The sequence below is a fragment of the Acipenser ruthenus genome, chromosome 55 (genome assembly GCF_902713425.1).
Source record: "Acipenser ruthenus chromosome 55, fAciRut3.2 maternal haplotype, whole genome shotgun sequence".
Classification (NCBI taxonomy): domain Eukaryota; kingdom Metazoa; phylum Chordata; class Actinopteri; order Acipenseriformes; family Acipenseridae; genus Acipenser; species Acipenser ruthenus.
Genome location: NC_081243.1, coordinates 2,274,886 through 2,300,945, shown reverse-complemented (window position 1 = coordinate 2,300,945; position 26,060 = coordinate 2,274,886). Strand labels below are relative to the sequence as shown.

General features: G+C 41.9%; 1 protein-coding gene across 2 annotated transcripts in view; it reads left to right on the top strand.

The window, feature by feature from the left end:
* The window catches only part of LOC117401682 (rab GDP dissociation inhibitor alpha), a 43,383-nt gene that overhangs the window by 10,751 nt on the left and 6,572 nt on the right, over nt 1-26,060 (top strand). Inside the window, exons 2-10 of one of the 2 annotated variants that reach the window (XM_034002475.3) lie at nt 6,153-6,260; nt 8,582-8,681; nt 13,075-13,209; nt 13,952-14,150; nt 16,165-16,296; nt 16,387-16,486; nt 18,153-18,324; nt 19,853-19,997; nt 24,932-24,986. In XM_034002475.3, the coding sequence (XP_033858366.1) occupies nt 6,153-6,260; nt 8,582-8,681; nt 13,075-13,209; nt 13,952-14,150; nt 16,165-16,296; nt 16,387-16,486; nt 18,153-18,324; nt 19,853-19,997; nt 24,932-24,986 (1,146 nt within the window). The other variant, XM_059017223.1, reaches the window with a different exon arrangement.

Here is a 26,060-nt window from a genome sequence, read left to right as displayed (position 1 = left end):
ACTGTCTCTATACTGCAGATATCTCAAATGCACTGTCTCTATACTGCAGATATCTCAAATGCACTGTCTCTATACTGCGGATATCTCAAATGCACTGTCTCTATACTGTGGATATCTCAAATGCACTGTCTCTATACTGCAGATATCTCAAATGCACTGTCTCTATACTGCGGATATCTCAAATGCACTGTCTCTATACTGCGGATATCTCAAATGCACTGTCTCTATACTGCGGATATCTCAAATGCACTGTCTCTATACTGTGGATATCTCAAATGCACTGTCTCTATACTGTGGATATCTCAAATGCACTGTCTCTATACTGCAGATATCTCAAATGCACTGTCTCTATACTGCAGATATCTCAAATGCACTGTCTCTATACTGCGGATATCTCAAATGCACTGTCTCTATACTGTGGATATCTCAAATGCACTGTCTCTATACTGCGGATATCTCAAATGCACTGTCTCTATACTGCAGATATCTCAAATGCACTGTCTCTATACTGCAGATATCTCAAATGCACTGTCTCTATACTGTGGATATCTCAAATGCACTGTCTCTATACTGCAGATATCTCAAATGCACTGTCTCTATACTGCAGATATCTCAAATGCACTGTCTCTATACTGTGGATATCTCAAATGCACTGTCTCTATACTGCGGATATCTCAAATGCACTGTCTCTTATACTGCGGATATCTCAAATGCACTGTCTCTATACTGCAGATATCTCAAATGCACTGTCTCTATACTGCAGATATCTCAAATGCACTGTCTCTATACTGCGGATATCTCAAATGCACTGTCTCTATACTGCAGATATCTCAAATGCACTGTCTCTATACTGCAGATATCTCAAATGCACTGTCTCTATACTGCAGATATCTCAAATGCACTGTCTCTATACTGCGGATATCTCAAATGCACTGTCTCTATACTGTGGATATCTCAAATGCACTGTCTCTATACTGCGGATATCTCAAATGCACTGTCTCTATACTGCAGATATCTCAAATGCACTGTCTCTATACTGCAGATATCTCAAATGCACTGTCTCTATACTGTGGATATCTCAAATGCACTGTCTCTATACTGCAGATATCTCAAATGCACTGTCTCTATACTGCAGATATCTCAAATGCACTGTCTCTATACTGTGGATATCTCAAATGCACTGTCTCTATACTGCGGATATCTCAAATGCACTGTCTCTATACTGCGGATATCTCAAATGCACTGTCTCTTATACTGCAGATATCTCAAATGCACTGTCTCTATACTGCAGATATCTCAAATGCACTGTCTCTATACTGCAGATATCTCAAATGCACTGTCTCTATACTGCGGATATCTCAAATGCACTGTCTCTATACTGCAGATATCTCAAATGCACTGTCTCTATACTGCGGATATCTCAAATGCACTGTCTCTATACTGCGGATATCTCAAATGCACTGTCTCTATACTGCAGATATCTCAAATGCGCTGTCTCTTATACTGCAGATATCTCAAATGCACTGTCTCTATACTGCGGATATCTCAAATGCACTGTCTCTATACTGCAGATATCTCAAATGCACTGTCTCTATACTGCGGATATCTCAAATGCACTGTCTCTATACTGCAGATATCTCAAATGCACTGTCTCTATACTGCGGATATCTCAAATGCACTGTCTCTATACTGCAGATATCTCAAATGCACTGTCTCTATACTGCAGATATCTCAAATGCACTGTCTCTATACTGCGGATATCTCAAATGCACTGTCTCTATACTGCAGATATCTCAAATGCACTGTCTCTATACTGCAGATATCTCAAATGCACTGTCTCTATACTGCAGATATCTCAAATGCACTGTCTCTATACTGCAGATATCTCAAATGCACTGTCTCTATACTGCAGATATCTCAAATGCACTGTCTCTATACTGCGGATATCTCAAATGCACTGTCTCTATACTGCAGATATCTCAAATGCACTGTCTCTGTACTGCGGATATCTCAAATGCACTGTCTCTATACTGTGGATATCTCAAATGCACTGTCTCTATACTGCGGATATCTCAAATGCACTGTCTCTATACTGCAGATATCTCAAATGCACTGTCTCTGTACTGCGGATATCTCAAATGCACTGTCTCTATACTGCAGATATCTCAAATGCACTGTCTCTGTACTGCGGATATCTCAAATGCACTGTCTCTATACTGCAGATATCTCAAATGCACTGTCTCTATACTGCGGATATCTCAAATGCACTGTCTCTGTACTGCGGATATCTCAAATGCACTGTCTCTATACTGTGGATATCTCAAATGCACTGTCTCTATACTGCAGATATCTCAAATGCACTGTCTCTATACTGCGGATATCTCAAATGCACTGTCTCTATACTGCGGATATCTCAAATGCACTGTCTCTATACTGCAGATATCTCAAATGCGCTGTCTCTTATACTGCAGATATCTCAAATGCACTGTCTCTATACTGCGGATATCTCAAATGCACTGTCTCTATACTGCAGATATCTCAAATGCACTGTCTCTATACTGCGGATATCTCAAATGCACTGTCTCTATACTGCAGATATCTCAAATGCACTGTCTCTATACTGCGGATATCTCAAATGCACTGTCTCTATACTGCAGATATCTCAAATGCACTGTCTCTATACTGCAGATATCTCAAATGCACTGTCTCTATACTGCGGATATCTCAAATGCACTGTCTCTATACTGCAGATATCTCAAATGCACTGTCTCTATACTGCAGATATCTCAAATGCACTGTCTCTATACTGCAGATATCTCAAATGCACTGTCTCTATACTGCAGATATCTCAAATGCACTGTCTCTATACTGCAGATATCTCAAATGCACTGTCTCTATACTGCGGATATCTCAAATGCACTGTCTCTATACTGCAGATATCTCAAATGCACTGTCTCTGTACTGCGGATATCTCAAATGCACTGTCTCTATACTGTGGATATCTCAAATGCACTGTCTCTATACTGCGGATATCTCAAATGCACTGTCTCTATACTGCAGATATCTCAAATGCACTGTCTCTGTACTGCGGATATCTCAAATGCACTGTCTCTATACTGCAGATATCTCAAATGCACTGTCTCTGTACTGCGGATATCTCAAATGCACTGTCTCTATACTGCAGATATCTCAAATGCACTGTCTCTATACTGCGGATATCTCAAATGCACTGTCTCTGTACTGCGGATATCTCAAATGCACTGTCTCTATACTGCGGATATCTCAAATGCACTGTCTATACTGCGGATATCTCAAATGCACTGTCTCTATACTGCGGATATCTCAAATGCACTGTCTCTGTACTGCGGATATCTCAAATGCACTGTCTCTATACTGCAGATATCTCAAATGCACTGTCTCTATACTGCAGATATCTCAAATGCACTGTCTCTATACTGCGGATATCTCAAATGCACTGTCTCTATACTGCGGATATCTCAAATGCACTGTCTCTATACTGTGGATATCTCAAATGCACTGTCTCTATACTGCGGATATCTCAAATGCACTGTCTCTATACTGCAGATATCTCAAATGCACTGTCTCTATACTGCAGATATCTCAAATGCACTGTCTCTATACTGCGGATATCTCAAATGCACTGTCTCTATACTGCAGATATCTCAAATGCACTGTCTCTATACTGCAGATATCTCAAATGCACTGTCTCTATACTGCAGATATCTCAAATGCACTGTCTCTATACTGCAGATATCTCAAATGCACTGTCTCTATACTGCAGATATCTCAAATGCACTGTCTCTATACTGTGGATATCTCAAATGCACTGTCTCTATACTGCGGATATCTCAAATGCACTGTCTCTATACTGTGGATATCTCAAATGCACTGTCTCTATACTGCGGATATCTCAAATGCACTGTCTCTATACTGTGGATATCTCAAATGCACTGTCTCTTATACTGCGGATATCTCAAATGCACTGTCTCTATACTGCAGATATCTCAAATGCACTGTCTCTATACTGCGGATATCTCAAATGCACTGTCTCTATACTGCGGATATCTCAAATGCACTGTCTCTATACTGCGGATATCTCAAATGCACTGTCTCTATACTGCAGATATCTCAAATGCACTGTCTCTATACTGCAGATATCTCAAATGCACTGTCTCTATACTGCGGATATCTCAAATGCACTGTCTCTATACTGCGGATATCTCAAATGCACTGTCTCTATACTGCGGATATCTCAAATGCACTGTCTCTATACTGCGGATATCTCAAATGCACTGTCTCTGTACTGCGGATATCTCAAATGCACTGTCTCTGTACTGTGGATATCTCAAATGCACTGTCTCTATACTGCAGATATCTCAAATGCACTGTCTCTATACTGCAGATATCTCAAATGCACTGTCTCTATACTGCAGATATCTCAAATGCACTGTCTCTATACTGCAGATATCTCAAATGCACTGTCTCTATACTGTGGATATCTCAAATGCACTGTCTCTTATACTGCGGATATCTCATACACCATTATGGCCATTTCATCATTCCAGTGTTATGGAAAGCAGACACCCTGCACTCTTACCTGTGATCATATTGGGGTAGTTAGCATTTCGCGGCCACATTGTTTGATCGTAGGACATGCAGATTCCCAAAGTGATACTCTGTGAAGGACCTCTCAGCAGTCTTTTTGCAGCAAGGACTGGGCGGGGTTATGCTTAAGAGCAGATTGGAACAATATGCCAAAACCAAGTGGAGAGGAAAAACCATTGACTGATGCAGCATGAAAAACATTCCATTTCACACTCGAGTTTCAGAGTATTCATATGGAAGGAAGCTGATGGAGTCCAGTCAGGTGTATTGTGGGGGCTGTAGTTTTCTTTTTTTTTAACAGGCTCTTATACACATTGCTATAAAGAAAAATACACATACAGCTTTTTTGCAAAACGAGGCTAGCTTGTTTAATAAAGGGCCAGAATGCCATTCTTTGCAGTACATAAACTTGTCAGCTATGTTCGTTTATAGTTCACAGATTTGTTAAAACATTATTAATACAGTGGAACGCTGTTTATTCTCGCACTTGGGGGGACATAGGTCCACAGATATGTGAAATCCACGGATAAATGAGATGTCATTGCGTGTGACTAGAATGCATGAATAAAATACAGAAACTATTAATGTAAACCAAATTAGCGTTTACTGGATGTATGCAATAAAATATATTACAAAGACAGAATAATGTTTTAAAATTAGTTTACTTTGAAAGTGTTACTCCTAGCAAAATCTGTACAAAATCAAATACACCTCCAACCCTGTTTCCCTAGCTGCTTCTGTTACCAAAAAAAAAAAAAAAAATACTACAAAGCTACAAGATCATAAGACATTTTATGACGGGAATAAGCTATTCAGCCCATCAGAGCTCACAGTTTTCCTATAAACTAAGAATATCAAATATCAGAAGGTATTACTGGTAATTTCATCCACGCATTAATATTAAATAATGGTAACTAAGTGTTGCTAGTTTTCTGGTATTTCAAACAAAATTTCAACAAAGGAAATGTTTTTTTTAAACAATTCACTGCTGCAAGTTGTTCTTTTGAACCTTGAGAAAGTTCATGGTTCTTAAGTGGTACTACAGCGGCAAAGCACAGATTCTGAACTTAGGAGAAAAAGTTGCACACGGGAAGAAGCTGCAGTGGTCTATTGAGTGAGAATCTCCCAATAATGACTGATGATTTTCCATTTCAAATGTATATACCATTCAGAAAGTTTATTTCGGTTTCATTTCTGTTTGATACAAGTATAGACAGGTCACACACACATGCATTTGAATACATTCTGCACCTCATTTGCGCCTGTATGATATGGGCTTAAAGTTTTAGGGAACCCCCGCACCATTTACAAGAAGCACATTACATTACCTTTGCTGTGTCCCATGTAGTCCATATCACAGCGTTATATTTTTAAACATATTGTCGACTCCTTTAAAATTTGCAATAGCACGTTCTGTGAAAAGTAGGGCTGCAGGACTCCCTTTTCCTCCAGTGCTCATTTTTAATTTTCACAGGGGTGACTGTGAGGAGCTAGAACTGAGTTGTGTGTTTTTTTGTCGTTGCCAGGAATGTATTCTCTCTGGGATCATGTCTGTGAATGGCAAGAAAGTTCTTCACATGGATCGGAATCCTTACTATGGAGGGGAGAGCTCTTCAATAACGCCCCTTGAAGAGGTAAGAGATGTGTGACAGACTGGACTCATTCTCTAACTGCAGCCTGACCATCGGCTTTTTCATTTCACTGTGACTGTAATGTTCTCAACGTCCACCAGGTGTCACTAGTGTGTAAACTTTAGTGTTCTAGAACCCCATGCAGTCTTTATAAGAAACACAGTACTTCACTTTTGCTGTACCCTACGTTGATATTGTAGAATTTTCTTCTTAAATATTCCTGATTGTTTTGATATTTTTATTCACACATCATAAGTTAATCAACTCGAGAATTAGTGTTTCTCAAGTTTACTCAAGAGTGTTCACCAGGAGAAAGAGAAGCATCCTGCAGCAGCAGTGCTGTGATTGAAATGACTGGTGCATTGTGGGAACAGTGTTTCTTATAAACTCTGCAGGGTGTTCTGTAACACTTTCAAGGTTCAGTAAGTTCATCACCTTTTCACTACTCTCTTACCATTGTTTAGTTCAGCTTTTTCTAACAGATGTGAATAGTTTAGAGTATCAGCATTTTCAGAGTATTGGACATTTCGAATTCTTCATAAACCGTCATTGTCAAAGATGTGCACGTCAACACAGCTGCAGTGTTAATACAGTAGGGTGTGTGCAGTGTTAATACAGTAGGGTGTGTGCATTGTTAATACAGTAGGGTGTGTGCAGTGTTAATACAGTAGGGTGTGTGCAGTGTTAATACAGTAGGGTGTGTGCAGTGTTAATACAGTAGGGGGTGTGCAGTGTTAATACAGTAGGGTGTGCAGTGTTAATACAGTAGGGTGTGTGCAGTGTTAATACAGTAGGGTGTGTGCAGTGTTAATACAGTAGGGTGTGTGCAGTGTTAATACAGTAGGGTGTGTGCAGTGTTAATACAGTAGGGTGTGTGCAGTGTTAGGTATTTTACTAAGTCATTTCCTACACACGTGTACTCCTATTCACATCAGTGTTATAAATTTCCCATTCTGGCCACCACAGCCCAAAGAACAGCAACCAGACTAACCCCAAGGCTGAAAGAACTGAATCTATTAAGCCTCAAAGAAAGAAGAATCAGGGAAGACGTGATTGAAGACGTGATTGAACAGCAGACTAATGGAGGGCTTCTCATGATGGCTTTTTTACTTACAAAATGTTCGAGTATGTTCACAGAGAATCGTGGGAGTCTGGAACAGCTCCCCATCAATGTTGTTGAAGCCGACACCCTGGGATCCTTCAAGAAGCTGCTTGATGAGATTCTGGGATCAATCAGCTACTAACAACCAAACGAGCAAGATGGGCTGAATGGCCTCCTTTCTGATAAAGGTTAACAACATAGCAGTCCTATCCTCCATGTTGGCCCACATAGCAATAAGATTAGTTATTATCGTACCTTGACTTGGAGTACCCTTACTATTGAATGTGGTGTTCTGGGTGTTCTTTTCAGTGAACACAGATTCATCATGTGATGCAAACCAATCCCACACAGATTACTGCTTGCAGTGACGGAGGAATATCAGGTGCAGCTGCACTGGGGCCCATGCATGGCAGGCTGGAAAGTTTCAATCATTATGTAATCAATGCATTCATTTTCAGGGCCATCCACCTAGCTTATTTATTTACATATTTATTTATTTATTTATTTGTTTGTTTTTCTGTTTATTCATTCATTCATTCTACGGGGCCCTGTTTGTGTTCTGCCTTCTGCAGTTCTGGAAGGGTCGCGACTCAATGCGCAATTAAAATGCGTCACAGCATGTGTTAGAACTAAATAAGCAAAGCAAACCGATTTGTGTTTTATTTTGCCAGAAGAATATCACACCTTTAAACTGATCAGGAGGCGAGAAAGCCACAATAAATACTTTCACTAAGTATTACTTGAAAATCATGGTACTGCACTCAAATAGTAAATGTATATCACAAAACATGAATCATTCATGAGAAATGTAATGCTGCTTACTGTCAAAACTTCAAGCACAATCTGTCTTATGATGTGCTGAGACAAATACGGGATTCTAATCCATTATGTGTAGCCCAGTAAAAAATATCCAGAAGAATAGGTTGTGAAGCCCTTAATTTACCCTTTTGCCATTTGTCAATTTCTTTAACAGGCAAAATTTAAGGTGGCCTACCGGTTCTGCAATTTTGGGGGCTGAATAAATATTTGGTGCCTCCACACCACAGTGCCACCATTCAAACCCTGCTTACTGTTAGGAGTTGCTCACGCAGCTATAAGAGAGGAACAGTTTATATACTGAGACCGGATCACAATCCAGGAAGACCGGGCCCACCTGATCGGCTGTGTCATGTTCTCCCATTTCTGACTTCACTTTCCTTCTTCTCCCTCCTCTTCCTGGCAGCTGTACAAGCGGTTTGGAATTCCTGACGGCCCTCCGGAATCCATGGGCAGAGGACGGGACTGGAATGTTGACCTCATCCCCAAATTCCTCATGGCAAACGGTCAGTCACTCACTGGGCTAAACTTTATGGTGCGCGATAATTGCAATTAATGTGCATGTTAATGACATATTTACTATTGCAACTGTATTCATTATTGCGCAAAGTAGTGGGCATATTATGGTGCACACTAATTGTATTGTGCCACACTATGGTAATCAGAATGAATATGTGATCTGTATGGTAATGAATAATATTGCTGCTCTAGAAAGAGTGCAAAGAAGAACGACCAGAATTATTCCGTGTTTAAAAGGCATGTCGTATGCAGACAGGCTTAAAGAATTGAATCTAGTCAGTCTTAAACAAAGAAGACTACGCGGCGATCTGATTCAAACATTCAAAATCCTAAAAGGTATAAACAATGTTTACCCAAGGGACTTTTTTGACCTGAAAAAAGAAACAAGGACCAGGGGTCACAAATGGAGATTAGATAAAGGGGCATTCAGAACAGAAAATAGGAGGCACTTTTTTACACAGAGAATTGTGAGGGTCTGGAACCAACTCCCCAGTAATGTTGTTGAAGCTGACACCCTGGGATCCTTCAAGAAGCTGCTTGATGAGATTCTGGGATCAATAAGCTACAAACAACCAAACGAGCAAGATGGTCCGAATGGCCTCCTCTCGTTTGTAAACTTTCTTATGTTCTTATGGTCTTACTGTAGTCTAATAATAACGGCTCTTCATCCATGATATTTGTATATCTGCGTGCAAACAGCTTTTTTTCGTGTGTAGCTATAGGCGACAAGTGTGTGAAAAAAACGCTGTCCTGTCACATCACCGTACCATATTTACAACGCAGTACACTGAAGCTTGTCGTGGTTTGAACACTTTGTGCATCAAAATAGCCCACCACAACAATAGCAGGGCTGTAAAATATAGCAAATGTAATTGGAAACATGTTTTCTATTGAAATAAGTCTATATTCACTTTCAGTTCACCACACAGGTAACCCTCTAAGAAACGTATGTTAGTGAATAATACAATATTTATGAACTAGTTGTTTTCACATTTGTGAAATTCAAGTTTCAGAACATTTCTTTCTTTAAGTATGCATCTTATGCTTATAGCAGTAATGAAATGCGGTAGTTTCAGGTCTGCCGGTGACAATTTCATTTCTTTAAAAAAATGCACATTTATAGTTCTGTATATGATACAAATAGTTTAAAACAATTACAAAAAAAGAAAAGTGTACTTGTTTCATTTGACCTTTAACAACATATCTAAATAAGCTGCCTTAGAGGGAGGATAAATCTCTTTCTAATTTGGTGACCCCTTATTTTTAATTCTGTGTTAAATTTGTTGTAGAAGAAGTATATTTTATTCTGCAAAGTTTGAGAAAAAAATAGATCTGTTTCATACGTGTGATGGTTATATAAGGTATTTTACTTTATCACAGCTATTAGTTTAATGGAAGAAAAACAAGACATCGTGTGACAGGATGGCTATGTGGTGACGTTAGACCTGATGCCTGAAGAAAACACACAGGCAGTACTGCAGGGCAAAAGAGGTGGCGTGCGCCGTTTATTTAAATAACAGAAATAAAATAAATATTTAAACAAAAACACTGCTCACAGAGCAAAAATAAAGGCAAATCGCCTTCACTGTTCCTTGATTCTTTTTCGTTTCTTTCTCCTCTTTTTCCCTCGCTCCGTTCTCTCCTCTGCACAACCCACCCACTGCAGGCTTATATGCAGGTGACCATCTCCCAATTAGCAACAATTAATTAACTCGGGAGATGGTCACCTTCTGCACAAGGTTTATTTAAATGCTGATGGGGCAGCAGTGTGGACTAGTGGTTAGGGCTCTGGACTCTTGACCGGAGGGTCGTGGGTTCAATCCCCAGTGGAGGACACTGCTGCTGTACCCATGAGCAAGGTACTTTACCTAGATTGCTCCAGTAAAAACCCAACTGTATAAATGGGTAATTGTATGTAAAAATAATGTGATATCTTGTAAGAATTGTAAGTCGCCCTGGATAAGGGCGTCTGCTAAGAAATAAATAATAATAATAAATAATAATAATATAAGACGATACAAAATACACGGCTTCGTCGTCACATTTATAAATAAAACAATAACAAAACAACACAGCTACACCGTCATATTTATAAATAAATAAATAAATAATACACCAAAACAAACACGAAATAATAAATTGCACAGGGGCGGAGGGGTACCCCATTCTAAAAATAAACAATACATTTATGGCAGGGCTTTGCCCCGCCCCCTTTTCATGTGCAGGGCTCCTCGCCCTGTCACACCTGGATAAAAACATATTTTTCCTTCAGCAAAAGAGACAAAGGTCAGGGCTCGAATTACTGGGGGGCAGGGGTGAGGTCGATACCTTTAAGTTTCTCCAAATAGTTTGATTTCCAAATTTCCTTTTTAACACGTTTTAAGTCGACAGGTATCACTTAAAACAGAAAGGAACCTGTTGAAAACGTGTTAATTGTATGCTGACATTTCCCGCCTTGTCTATGCAGTTTTTCCGAACCAATCAAAGATACGTTTTTCAGTACCAGTCAATGATAATGAGAAAGCGTCGCCTGACAATCTGAAAGCATCTCTGCGCATTTTACACAGGCTAATGCTTATCCGTATATTAAGGAAGATTAAATAGTATTCCTTTCTAGAAGGGACAACATTTGATTAGAAAAGGAATACGATTGAATCGTATTACACCTTGATCCATGTCTTAGCCAATACTGTGACTAAAAAAAAAAAAAATAGCCACGATCAGCAAATAAATTAGCCCTCGTAAAATGCGTAGTTATCTCATTTAGATTGTCAGACGCTTTCTCGTGATCATTGATTGGTACCGAAAAATGGAATAGGCAAAGTTTAAGAGGTTCCTTTCTGTTTAAGCGATGCCCGTCAGCTTGCAGCATGATAAAGGGGGGATTTGGAAATGCAACTGTTTGGAGAAACAAAGTGCTTGTCTGTGTGGATTACTATTTATCATACTTAATAACTACTTCAGAAGGAAATTCCTGTTTCTGCAATCAGGGCAGCAAAACTCAGAAAAGCTGATTAGGGTTTATTTGTTGCACACAGTCAAAAGAGGATATTTAACACATTCCATAATAGTAATAGTTTAATAGCAGAACGCGGCTAAAAAAAATCCTAGTATCTATTTATCACGGCACACTAATGATCCAAGCAGAAACCGCAATAGAAATTATATACAGAACAAATACCATGTCATATTAAATGGGAAGAAATGTATTTTGAGAAATATTATTGAATTGAAATGTAATACCTAGAGGTTCAACAATTAATCGATGCATTATTGGTCATCTGTCCTTATTTCCCGAGCTTATTTCCAGAGTAAATTTAGTTTATTTTATATATCGCCTTTAAAAGCAACATCTCAAAGCGCTTTACAAACAAACAAAACAGAAAACAAAAACATAAAAATGCCTTTCTATAAAAGTAGGTATTTAAGATAGATTTCAAAGCATTAAGAGTGGCAGAATCCCTGATCTCTTTTGGGGCATAACAACAAAGTGTTGATGCCCAGTAAGATAAGACTGAAACCATTTTAGTGCAATGCCAGAAATGCCAAACAAACTTTCTAACCTATCAAGTAGGATAGCATGATTTACAGTGTCGAATGCAGCACTAAGAACCAAAAGAATTAAAATTGATAACGAGTCAGCTGCCATAAGAAGATAGTTTGTAATTTAACAAGGGCAGTTTCCGTGCTGTGAAGTTGTCAAACCAGATTGCAAAGGTTCATAGAGTTTATTTGCAGTTAGATGGCAATTTAATTAAAAAGTGACAGCTCGCTCTAATATTTTAAGATGGGACGATAATTATTAAAATGATAACTTTTTTAGGCACAGGAGTGACTGCCTTCGTTTTAAAAGCAGCCGTCAACACTCCAGAGCTCAGGGAGTAATTTAAAATATTTAACACCAAGGGGCAAGTCAAGTACGAAAAAAGAACAAAGGGAGTAGGATCCAGTAAGCATGAGGTGGGTTTCATTCAAAGGACAAGATCATTAAGAAATTCAGAGGTAAGCAGTGTGAAACAAGAAAGAGAGGACCCAGCAAAACCAGGCAAACTAAAGGACTGGTCATTTTTTCTAGTTTGCATCCATTTTTTAACATGGACACCATCTTTAAACAACTCTTTTGGTTAGCATCTTGAGACTTGATAAATATTAAAACATGACATTGTCTAAAGAAAGCGCTCACGTTAAAAACTGACCTTAAAATGAGCAAAATTGCACAAGTGGGCCTACATAAAATACGATAAGATACACACGGGAAATACTAGTTCATTTCTGCTAATATACCCTGTGGAAGGTGAAGGTGTAAATAGTTCATTGTCTGTGGTCAGTCCAGTCCTTGGCATCTCACCTGTGTTTGTCTTTGCCTCTGTGACGTCACAGGCCAGCTGGTGAAGATGCTGCTGTACACGGAGGTGACCCGGTACCTCGACTTCAAGGTGGTGGAAGGAAGCTTCGTCTACAAGGGGGGGAAGATCTACAAAGTGCCGTCCACAGAGACAGAGGCGCTGGCCTCCAGTAAGTGTGCTGCACACTGAGGCTGGACGCAGAGCCGCTAGTGGCCAAAAATGATGCCTTAAACTCCCATTAATTGCGACTTTCTCCCTAGTAGTTTTTTTCTCTATCATACAACCTTTTTCTTTAATTTCTCACTCTGCTCTTTGCTTATTGGCTTTTTCAAAATAAAGCCATACAGCTGTTCTCTCCCGCAACTTCTCTAAATGAACAAACCAGTTGTCTGCAGGGAGGACAAAACAGCCGTGGCTCTGAGCCCTTGAATCTTCAGATGAAAGGTTATTCATGAGAATATAATTATAGCTAATCATTTTGCAGTACAATAAATAATGAAGACGAAATAAAGGATTGTTATCATCACAATAATCATGTATAATTCCATCCCTACTATTGCCAGTGATGGTCAAATATGTTCCATCAACTTAGTGGTGACGCTGTCTGTTGTCAACCTTAATCATTTCAAAATGCACAGCATTCTTAATGAATACAGCATGCTGTTCTGTTCTAGTCATGTGACGCAAACCACAGTAGATGTACTGTATGTGTAGGAACTGGATGATCAAGTCATGTGAGTAAATTGTTTACGGTTTGTTAACTATTACCTTAGCTATTTTAATGACTGATGAACTCCGAGATGGAGGTGAGTCTGATCTGACCACTAGAGATGGACCTAGCACAGCTGATCTGACCACTAGAGATGGACCCAGCACAGCTGATCTGACCACTTTTATTTTCTGACCTCCAGATTTGATGGGAATGTTTGAGAAACGCAGGTTCAGGAAGTTCCTGGTGTTTGTGGCCAATTTTGACGAGAATGACCCCAAGACTTATGAGGGAGTGGACCCCAAGTTGACCACCATGAGGGATGTTTACAAGAAGTTTGACCTGGGTCAGGATGTGATTGATTTCACTGGCCATGCACTGGCGCTTTACAGGACAGATGAGTGAGTGGAACTAACCTCTACCAACATTGCTACCTCTGTAAATATGTCTACCTCCATATTCAAGTAGGTAGTCCACAGATCTGTCTGTGGGCCAGTGTAAACAATGCAGACTTCATAATATGAACCCTTTGGGTAAATGCAGACCACAAATTTGTTGAAAAAAATGAACAATCCTCACAGTAAGAGAACACAGTTTTTTTTATCTATTTATATTTGAATGATTTTTCTATCAAAAGTAACCGTTTTGATGTGCTCTCAAAGCAAGCAGCAGTCAAGACATCCCATAATAACCAAGCCTGTATACATGCCATGATCGCCTAGCAACCACAGCACAGCCAATGGCTATCCCACTTGTTAGGCTGTGCAAGACCGAGCAATGCAGACCAAAACTGACAGTCCACAGACGAGAACGGCACTGTTATTTTATTTGAACCCCTAGGGGGGGTATCACAGTTAGAATCCAGGTTATGGTTTGTTGGGCTAAGGGAACAGCTCACGCAAAGTGGATGAAACTTTGCATTGGCATTTACATACAGTGCGGCTTGCATACATATGTTAATATATGTTGCATTCAGATTAGTAGCTGGGGTTAGAGCTGAGGGACTGGTAAGGAGGGAAGCAGTGTGGCCTAGTCTAGTGGTTAGAGCTGAGGGACTGGGAGGAGGGAAGCAGTCTGGCCTAGTCTAGTGGTTAGAGCTGAGGGACTGGGAAGGAGGGAAGCAGTGTGGCCTAGTCTAGTGGTTAGAGCTGAGGGACTGGGAAGGAGGGAAGCAGTCTGGCCTAGTCTAGTGGTTAGAGCTGAGGGACTGGGAAGGAGGGAAGCAGTGTGGTCTAGTCTAGTGGTTAGAGCTGAGGGACTGGGAAGGAGGGAAGCAGTCTGGCCTAGTCTAGTGGTTAGAGCTGAGGGACTGGGAAGGAGGGAAGCAGTGTGGCCTAGTCTAGTGGTTAGAGCTGAGGGACTGGGAGGAGGGAAGCAGTGTGGCCTAGTCTAGTGGTTAGAGCTGAGGGACTGGAAAAGAGGAAGCAGTGTGGCCTAGTCTAATGGTTAGAGCTGAGGGACTGGGAAGGAGGGAAGCAGTGTGGCCTAGTCTAGTGGTTAGAGCTGAGGGACTGGGAAGGAGGGAAGCAGTGTGGCCTAGTCTAGTGGTTAGAGCTGAAGGACTGGAAAAGAGGAAGCAGTGTGGCCTAGTCTAATGGTTAGAGCTGAGGGACTGGGAGGAGACTGGGAGGAGGGAAGCAGTGTGGCCTAGTCTAGTGGTTAGAGCTGAGGGACTGGGATGAGGGAAGCAGTGTGGCCTAGTCTAATGGTTAGAGCTGAGGGACTGGGAAGGAGGGAAGCAGTGTGGCCTAGTCTAGTGGTTAGAGCTGAGGGACTGGGAAGGAGGGAAGCAGTGTGGCCTAGTCTAGTGGTTAGAGCTGAGGGACTGGAAAAGAGGAAGCTGTGTGGCCTAGTCTAATGGTTAGAGCTGAGGGACTGGGAGGAGGGAAGCAGTGTGGCCTAGTCTAGTGGTTAGAGCTGAGGGACTGGGAGGAGGGAAGCAGTCTGGCCTAGTCTAGTGGTTAGAGCTGAGGGACTGGGAAGAGGGAAGCAGTGTGGCCTAGTCTAGTGGTTAGAGCTGAGGGACTGGGAGGAGGGAAGCAGTCTGGCCTAGTCTAGTGGTTAGAGCTGAGGGACTGGAAAAGAGGAAGCAGTGTGGCCTAGTCTAATGGTTAGAGCTGAGGGACTGGGAAGGAGGGAAGCAGTGTGGCCTAGTCTAGTGGTTAGAGCTGAGGGACTGGGAGGAGGGAAGCAGTGTGGCCTAGTCTAGTGGTTAGAGCTGAGGGACTGGGAAGAGGGAAGCAGTGTGGCCTAGTCTAGTGGTTAGAGCTGAGGGACTGGGAGGAGGGAAGCAGTGTGGCCTAGTCTAGTGGTTATAGCTGAGAGACTAGCAGGAGGGAAACAGTGTGGTCTAGTCTAGTGGTCAGAGTTGAGGGAGAACCCATGATGAACACTTTTCCTCTTTCTCAATCACAGCTACCTGGACCAGCCTTGCCTGGAGACAATTAACCGCATCAAGCTGTATAGCGAGTCCCTGGCACGCTATGGCAAAAGCCCATACCTGTACCCTCTGTATGGGCTGGGGGAGCTGCCTCAGGGATTTGCCAGGTAAGAAAGTGAAGGTGTTTTTTCAGAATCATCTCTGCAGGGTTTACTGGAGACGCAGTATAACCTGACCTACGTGTGTATGTGTTTCAGATTAAGTGCAATTTACGGAGGGACATACATGCTGAACAAGCCTGTGGAGGAGATCGTTACGGAGAACGGTCATGTCATCGGAGTCAAGTCAGAGGGAGAGGTAACCCTGAACTAGCACGCTAACCATGACCCCATCCCTAATCCAAAAACAGAGTCACTACACGCAAACCCAAATCTCAATCACAGATTTACAGGAAGTACTTTCACATGTTGTAGTTTTCCCTTGTGCTCCAAAGCAACAGCAATAATCAGCCAATGCAAGCCACGTAGACAACAGCATTGTGAATAACTGGCTTGAGCGGTGACGTCAGACCGGAACAAACACACAGCACTGTGGGTGCAATGAAAGGAATCCACAGCAGATTGGGCTAATGAATGCACTGCGGTACTTTTATTAAATGAACAAAATAAAAAGGTTTGAACAAACAAAAAACACTTTGACAAAATAAAGGGCACATTGGCCAAACAAACAGACACTAACAAACAGTGGACGAAACAAGCAAACAAGTATCATGCTGGTCCTCCAGCACAGGTAGCAATTGTTTTTACTATTTAATTTACTCTCCTTCTCTCTCCCGTTCTTTAACCCTGAACACCCAACCCTGAGTGAGTGATCTGTGCCTCTATATATACACAGCTGTGCTGGGATTCAATTACTAATTAATCATTCACTTGAATCCCAGCACGTGAACTAATTTGTGCAATCCCCGTGCTCACTAATACACATTTTATCTGCACGTGAAGTGATTGTGCAATCCCCGTGCCTAAATACATATTACAACACTCGTGCTACATAGCCCAATTTATATCCCGTGCACCACTATATATACCCCAACAATAACACACCACATACAACATTATTATTATTATTTATTTCTTAGCAGACACTAAGGGCGACTTACAATTGTTACAAGATATCACATTATTTTTACATACAGTTACCCATTTATACAGTTGGGTTTTTACTGGAGCAATCTAGGTAAAGTACCTTGCTCAAGGGTACAGCAGCAGTGTCCTCCACCTGGGATTGAACCCACGACAAACTACGCACGGGTGGGGCACCCTGCCACAGTGACGATTTAAATCATTATTCAATAGGAATAACACAGGAGTCAAATTGCTAAGCCCTGTCCCTCTCTGTCACAGGTGGGGCACTCTGTAAACGGGACTGGAGTCACATTGCTAAGCCCTGTCCCTCTCTGTCACAGGTGGGGCACTCTGTAAATGGGACTGGAGTCACATTGCTAAGCCCTGTCTCCCTCTGTCACAGGTGGGGCACTCTGTAAATGGGACTGGAGTCACATTGCTAAGCCCTGTCTCCCTCTGTCACAGGTGGGGCACTCTGTAAACGGGACTGGAGTCACATTGCTAAGCCCTGTCCCTCTCTGTCACAGGTGGGGCACTCTGTAAACGGGACTGGAGTCACATTGCTAAGCCCTGTCCCTCTCTGTCACAGGTGGGGCACTCTGTAAATGGGACTGGAGTCACATTGCTAAGCCCTGTCCCTCTCTGTCACAGGTGGGGCACTCTGTAAACGGGACTGGAGTCACATTGCTAAGCCCTGTCTCCCTCTGTCACAGGTGGGGCACTCTGTAAACGGGACTGGAGTCACATTGCTAAGCCCTGTCCCTCTCTGTCACAGGTGGGGCACTCTGTAAACGGGACTGGAGTCACATTGCTAAGCCCTGTCTCCCTCTGTCACAGGTGGGGCACTCTGTAAACGGGACTGGAGTCACATTGCTAAGCCCTGTCTCCCTCTGTCACAGGTGGCACGCTGCAAACAGCTTATCTGCGACCCCAGCTACTTGCAGGATCGTGTGCGGAAGGTAGGTCAGGTGATCCGGGTGATCTGTGTGCTGAGTCACCCCATCAAGAACACCAATGAGGCCAACTCCTGTCAGATCATCATCCCGCAGAACCAGGTCAACCGCAAGTCAGGTATGTGCTGCCAGCCCCAGGCTCCTGCTCATGAGATCTCATAAACCAATCCAGCTTTGGATTTCAGTGTCAGGGAAACTCCTCTAACGGTACTGTTCATTTTGACCTCAGACCCAAGATAGCCGCCATAATGGGGTCATGGGACTTTTTGATTTTCTTAACCCTTAGCGCCCCATTTATTCAGCGCCTCTCAGGTGCGTCAGGTCCAATTTATTTTCACACACGCAGTTTATTTTACACACGCTGTTATCTCTGTGGTGCCGGGGCTATGTGTATTGCTCAGATCTGCCCCCCCCTCCTTTTTTTCGGCTTCTCTCTGTCTCACTCGGCCATTGAAAGGTTTTCTCGACATTTCCGGAGAAAAAAAGACCTGTGCTTTACATCTTTTTGATGATGTCGGACAGGGTCCGACATCGGACCGGAAAGGGAAAATTGTACAGGTTAAGACCTAATGCTTCGAGATGTTGGCTTTGCGCTTGTTACACTGCTGTGTAAACCCCTATTAACCCTTTGCGGTCCATTGTGGGACTGGGTCCGACATTGCAATTATTCCTCACAGGTCCTTTGTCGGACTGGGTCCGACATCATTATAGCAACGCAATAAACGGGTGTTTAGTCGTTTTTTCTCCGGAAAAAGCCGAGAAAACCATTCAATTGCCGAGTGGGAGCGACAGGAGCCGAGACAAGTCGAAAAAAAAAAAAAAAAAAAAAAAGGAGTATCTCATGAATAGTCATACATGGTATCAGGTATCAGATAACGGGGGAGGTCGTAAGTAAACAAGTTGGCTGACTGAATCAGCGCACAGAAAACACGGACATTTGCAGAGCTTTTTTGAGATGTTATAGTAATAAAATAATGACTTGGATCGCATTATTGAGGAGTTTGGTGATAAAACGAGTGATCAGGAGATGATCGATCGGTATGTACGACTATTATTATTATTATTTATTTATTTCTTACATAGGTGAATGCTATAGCAAACGAAAGGGTGGGGCGGGGCTGGAGATGCCTAGTGAGTGCTTTGTTGATATGCAGGGCCATTTAAACCCGTTTGACTGTGAAAAAAAATACTTTTAAACAGCGCGTCTAAAATCAACTGCGCGTGTGAAAATTAATTAGACCTGGTGTGCCTGACGCGCAATTAATAAATGGACCGCAAAGGGTTAATAATCCCTCCATTCAACCCTGTTTGGATATCTATGTATGTATGATCTCTAATCCCTCCCCTCCTCCCTGTTTAGATATCTATGTATGTATGATCTCTAATCCCTCCATTCCTCCCTGTTTAGATATCTATGTATGTATGATCTCTTTTCCCTCCCCTCCTTCCTGTTTAGATATCTACGTATGTATGATCTCTAATCCCTCCATTCCTCCCTGTTTAGATATCTATGTATGTATGATCTCTAATCCCTCCCCTCCTCCCTGTTTAGATATGTATGTATGTATGATCTCTAATCTCCATTCCTCCCTGTTTAGATATCTACGTATGTATGATCTCTAATCTCTCCCCTCCTCCTTGTTTAGATATCTATGTATGTATGATCTCGTATGCTCACAACGTGGCGGCCCAGGGGAAGTACATTGCCATTGTCAGCACCACAGTGGAGACCAGCGAGCCAGAGAAAGAGATTGAGCCAGCCCTGGAGCTACTGGAGCCCATCGACCACAAGTCAGTACACTCACTCAGCTACTGACCCCGTCTGCATTAGGGGGAGCAGCACTGCACTGCACTGCATTGAAAATGAATACTATCGTTAATCCTTTTGTAACAGTCTCTTTACGATACCTCCAGTTTGCCCCTGCAATCACAGTAGAGCAGATAACAGAGGTGTTGTGGAGGAATTGTTCAAGTGATGATACAAGTATGAAACCTGGCACAGATATTCTCATGGGGTCATTATTCAAGAAAAAAACGTTAGTCACCTGAAAATCCAAGATGGCCGTTAATTTTCCCTGACAATGTCCGTTTTCGACACATGAATTCATATTTATATGTTTTTGACCATACTGAAGCTAATTCTGCTATCTATAAATGCCTCCAGTGTTCATTTTTATCATCTAAAGATGCAATAATGTAAAATAATTGTTGTTGCATGGCACGTTCAATGTCATTTGTAGTATTCTTAACCTTCTTGTGCTCCATCCTGTGGATGAGATGTTAAATCAGAGTCCTATTGTAAGTGACTCTGCATATAGTGCACAGTTTCACAACCTCTGTAAAGCGCTTTGTGATATGGTGGCCCACTATGAAAGGTGCTATATAAATATAAAAAAAAAAAAATATATATATATATACAGAGCCTTGCAAAAGTATTCAAACCCCTGACCGATTCTTGCTTGCATAAGTATTCAACCCCCACACATTAATACTTGGTAGAGCCACCTTTCGCTGCAATAACAGCTTTAAGTCTTTTGGGGTAAGTATGTAAGTATTGCACACAGTGTCTGAGTGATTTTGGCCCATTCTTCTTGGCAGATTTGCTCCGGGTTGTTCAGGTTGGTTGGACGACGCTTGTGAACCGCAATTTTCAAATAGTGCCACAGGTTCTCAATGGGATTGAGATCAGGACTTTGACTGGACATTCACCTTTTTGTTCTTGAGCCACTCCAATGTTGCTTTGGCCTTGTGCTTGGGATCATTGTCCTGCTGAAAGGTGAATTTCCTCCCAAGCTTCAGTTTTTTAGCAGACTGAAGCAGGTTCTCTTGCAGTATTTCCCTGTATTTTGCTCCATCCATTCTTCCTTCAATTTTAACAAGATGCCCAGTCCCTGCTGATGAGAAGCATCCCCACAGCATGATGCTGCCACCACCATACTTCACTGTAGGGATGGTGTGTCTTGAGGCATGGGCAGTGTTAGGTTTGCGCCACACATAGCGCTTTGAGTTTTGGCCAAAAAGCTCTATCTTGGTCTCATCTGACCACAAAACCTTTTCCCACATCGCAGCTGGGTCACTCTCATGCTTTCTGGCAAACTCCAGATGTGCTTTCAGATGGTACGGCTTCGCCACCCTCCCATACAGGCCAGTGTTATGCAGAGCTCTTGATATGGTTGACTGGTGCACCATTACTCCACTCCCAGCCACTGAACTCTGTAGCTCCTTCAAAGTGATTGTTGGCCTCTCTGTGGCTTCTCTCACAAGTTTCCTTCTTCTTTGAGCGCTGAGTTTTGAGGGACGGCCTTTTCTTGGCAGTGCCTGGGTGGTGTGATGCAGCTTCCACTTCCTGATTATTGATCCAACTGTGCTCACTGGGATATCCAAACACTTGGATATTATTTTGTACCCTTTCCCTAATCTATGCATTTGTATTACTTTATCTCTAACTTCTTTAGAATGCTCTTTGGTCTTCATATTACTTCAGATTCACAGCCTGACCAATGATCCTTCAGCAGTGGGGTTTTTATCCAGAAAATGTGACAGCAACTTTAATGGTTCACAGGTGGAGGTCAGTGGTAAGGTAATTGTGTCCTCGTTAGGGCAATTTTTTTCATTGGTGTAAACTGGGAGCTTCCTGGGAGCACAGGGGTTAAATACTTATGCAAGCAAGATATTTCAGTTTTTTTATTTTTCTTAAAAATATTTCCCAACATAAAACCAATGTCACCTTACAATAATTGATTTTGAGTTTCAGTGTTTTAAAATAAAATATCAAACAGAACGAAATTTCAATGTACCATTTGTAATTCAGTAATATGAGAGAATTGGTCAGGGGTCTGAATACTTTTGCAAGGCACTGTATATAGTAATAGAGGAAGTAGCTTTGCTTCAGCAGTCAGCCACATCCTGTGGCTGGACTACCTATACTGGTCCTCATTACTCACCCCAACTCTCACCTACGGCTCCAAGTAGTTGCTAGTGCAGTCAGATGTTCAGGAGACAAAACATTGTCACACAGACAAAAGAGGTCAAGGCACTACGCCACACACTGGTGACATCATTGCTGTGGAACTCAGCATGGGGCTCAGTGTCAGCTAAATGATTTCTGCTCAACATGTAGCAATAATTTAGTGTCCCAAATGCCATCTAACCAACCCCATATCGGTTAGATAGCCGCACCTGAATGGACAGGATGTGCAGCGCGGGAGAGCCGAGCCGAGCTAAGGATGACGGGGTTTCAGTTATCCGGACGGTGTAGAGATCGGACAGGACTTAAATGACACTGGATGAACGATCGGGCTAGGTGTAGGGCAAAGGCACAAACCTAGTAGTATCCCAAACTTCGAAGCGCATACAATATAAGGTGGTAAAAGGATAAACCCTCTGCTTTAAACCGTTGATCTACTACAGTAAAAGGAAAATGGCTACGCCTACCAAATCTAAATGGAAACTGACTGTGGTAAACGCTGCCTTTGTCAACAGGACAAGGAAGACCTCAAGTCACCACCAAGTTCCTACAAAAGAGAACAAGATGGCTATAACAACACTGCAACAAACATTCCTCTGTTTCATGCTATCAGTGGTCTACCAATCATGTTGGACCCAACCAGACTAGATGAAGGTGATGGCATAGAGAATACTGTGAGAAGAAACACCGCAAAGTATCATCAAAGCTGTAGACATGTTCAGCAACACAAAGCTATGAAGTGCTCAAAAAAGAAAGTCTACTGTTGCAACAAACACAGAGGAGACCTGTAGCAAGGTAAAATGAACTTCTCAACAAACACAGAGGAGACCTGTAGCAAGGTAAAATGAACTTCTCAACAAACACAGAGGAGACCTGTAGCAAGGTAAAATGAACTTCTCAACAAACACAGAGGAGAACTGTAGCAAGGTAAAATGAACTTCTCAACAAACAAAAGCATCAGAATATTTATGTGAGAAACAGGCCCCAACATCAGCTTTAAGAGAAGCAACGGCTATAAAATTAAATGACAGATTAAACCAAAGTGTTACGACTCTTAATAATGCACGGCTCCTTAAAAACTAAGTGGTGGAGATGTTGTGGCACAGGAGCTAAAGTACCATCTTGTCTGCTTAGCAGCATTATACAAGAGAGAGTGCGCCCATCTGAATGCCAAAACTGCAAGCGCATCAAATCACAGCATGCAGTCTATAGAAGGTCATAAAGGCAGCATACAATGATGAGGAATCTTGCAAGCCAGAAGAAGTCATACATTTTGAGAACCAGAAACTTGAGAGCCCACAATTTCACTTTTGGTACCTTGTTTTGAACATGGAGCTGACCATTCTCACAATGATCCAATAATAATTTAATATGTCTGGTTAATGTATCTGTAACTGTAAGCCTTTTGTCTGTATGGCTGATGCCGGGCTGATGGGACTCACTGACATAAACACATATTGATAAGACGTCAAAGGTACATTGGAGGCATTAATTCATAGCAGAATTAGTTTCAGCATGGTCAAAAACATATACATATACACTAAGATCGCTCGAATCGGTCAACTCAATCAATTTCTGTGTCAAGCTATAAAAAAGGCCAACAAAATGGTTGGATATATAATGAAAAGTGTTGAATTTAAATTAAGGGAAGTAATGTTAAAACTTTACAATGCATTAGTACAACCTCATCTAGAATATTGTGTTCAGTTCTGGTCACCTCGCTACAAAAAGGATATTGCTGCTCTAGAAAGAGTACAAAAAAGAGCAACCAGAATTATTCCGGGTTTAAAAGGCATGTCGTATGCAGATAGGCTAAAATAATTGAATCTGGGCGGCAATCTGATTCAAGCATTCAAAATTCTAAAAGGTATTGACAATGTTGACCCAAGGGACATTTTTTTCGACCTGAAAAAAGAAACAAGGACCAGGGGTCACAAATGGAGATTAGATAAAGGGGCATTCAGAACAGAAAATAGGAGGCACTTTTTTACACAGAGAATCGTGGGAGTCTGGAACCAACTCCCCAGTAATGTTGTTGAAGCCGACACCCTGGGATCCTTCAAGAAACTGCTTGATGAGATTCTGGGATCAATAAGCTACTAACAACCAAACGAGCAACATGGGCCGAATGGCCTCCTCTCATTTGTAAACTTTCTTATCTTCTTATTAGCATAGAAAATCAGTGGCCGTCTTGAAAAATGGTAGTCATCTTGGATTTTCAGGTGCCTAACGTTTTTTTTCTTGTTGACTGGCCCCATGGACATGTTCATGTTGTATCATCATTTGAACAATAATCTCTGTTATCCGCTCTACTATCAGGAAGACTCACATTTTCAGTGTGAACAGTAAACGCATGAACATTGGTGCATTGGTTATACTTGGGTTAGGATTTGGGTTAGGCTTAGGGATAGGAGGTTAAGGTTAGGGGGTTAGGGTCAATAGGTCAGGGTTAGGGTCAATGGGTTAGGGTTGGGGTTGGGGGATTAGGGTTTAGGGTTAGGGTTGGTGTTGGGTTTAGGGTCAGGGGGTTAGGGTCAGGGTTAGGGTCATGGGAGCGAGTTTGAACTACAACACAAAAAGTCTATAGTGTATTTAAAATATATGCCAAATATGTTTGTTCATTTCTGTTTTATATCTTAAACATTCAAGACAGTTCTGCCCACAGTTTAGTCTACCTGTATGTATTCAGTATATTTTAGTGCATTTGGATACAAGTAAAAGAATCTGAATGAAACAGTATTGGGTGTGTGTTTGACAGGTTTGTGGCCATCAGTGACCTGTACGAATCCACAGACGATGGCAGTGAGAGTCAGGTAGGTCTCTCTGCATGCTTGGAGCTGTCATTCATGCTTCTGTTCCTACTGTCTGCTATTTGTATCAAGACGATGAAATCCCAGGCAACAGGGACTCAGTGGAAGCTATAATGAATTGGCATGTCAGACCACTGAAGTGAACGGAAAGTAAAGGGCTGAAGACAAAGTGCAACTCGTTCAACTCAAAAGACAAATGTCTTCCCATTCAACTGAAGCGCAAGCTCTGCAGTGGAGAGGCAGGTGCAGTCTCACACTGATGTTAGTGTTGTTAACTCATGAGCCGCTAGGAGGAGATCTGTTACAAGTGGATGCTGGGACTGGTTTCGATGGCACTTGGTCTAAACCACAATAAAGTAGTTCTTAATTCTCTAGCATAAGTTATAGAGAGTGACACAATCAGAGCACATGTGAAGGTACCTCCCTTGATGGATACGTCACACTGTCTTGGAAATCAATTTTCAGGAAACTTTGAATAGCCATTTCCTATATTTTACATGGTGTTGATATACATCATGGTCATAGACCTCATACTGACAGCTCTCAATGTCGATTTTGAGCCATGGCAGGGAATGTCTGTTTCCAGCATACTGGTGTAAACAGTAACTTTGTATGTCTTTCTTTGTCTGTTTCTCAAAACCATGCCACAGTGCAGGGTGGAAAGAGATTTCTGTTTGTTTCTCACATTTCTCATCACAAAGCTAATACAAGCAGAAGAGCTTTAGTCCAGCAATGTACAAGAACAGCCTCCGTTAGTGAACAGCCAGCTACACAAGGGAATAGGAGGCAGGACCATGAATCGAATTATGATGATATTGAGCAGCCAGCTACACAAGGGAATAGGAGGCAGGACCATGAATCGAATTATGGTGATATTGAGCAGCCAGCTACACAAGGGAATAGGGGACAGGACCATGAATCGAATTATGATGATATTGAGCAGCCAGCTACACAAGGGAATAGGGGACAGGACCATGAATCGAATTATGATGATATTGAGCAGCCAGCTACACAAGGGAATAGGAGGCAGGACCATGAATCGAATTATGATGATATTGAGCAGCCAGCTACACAAGG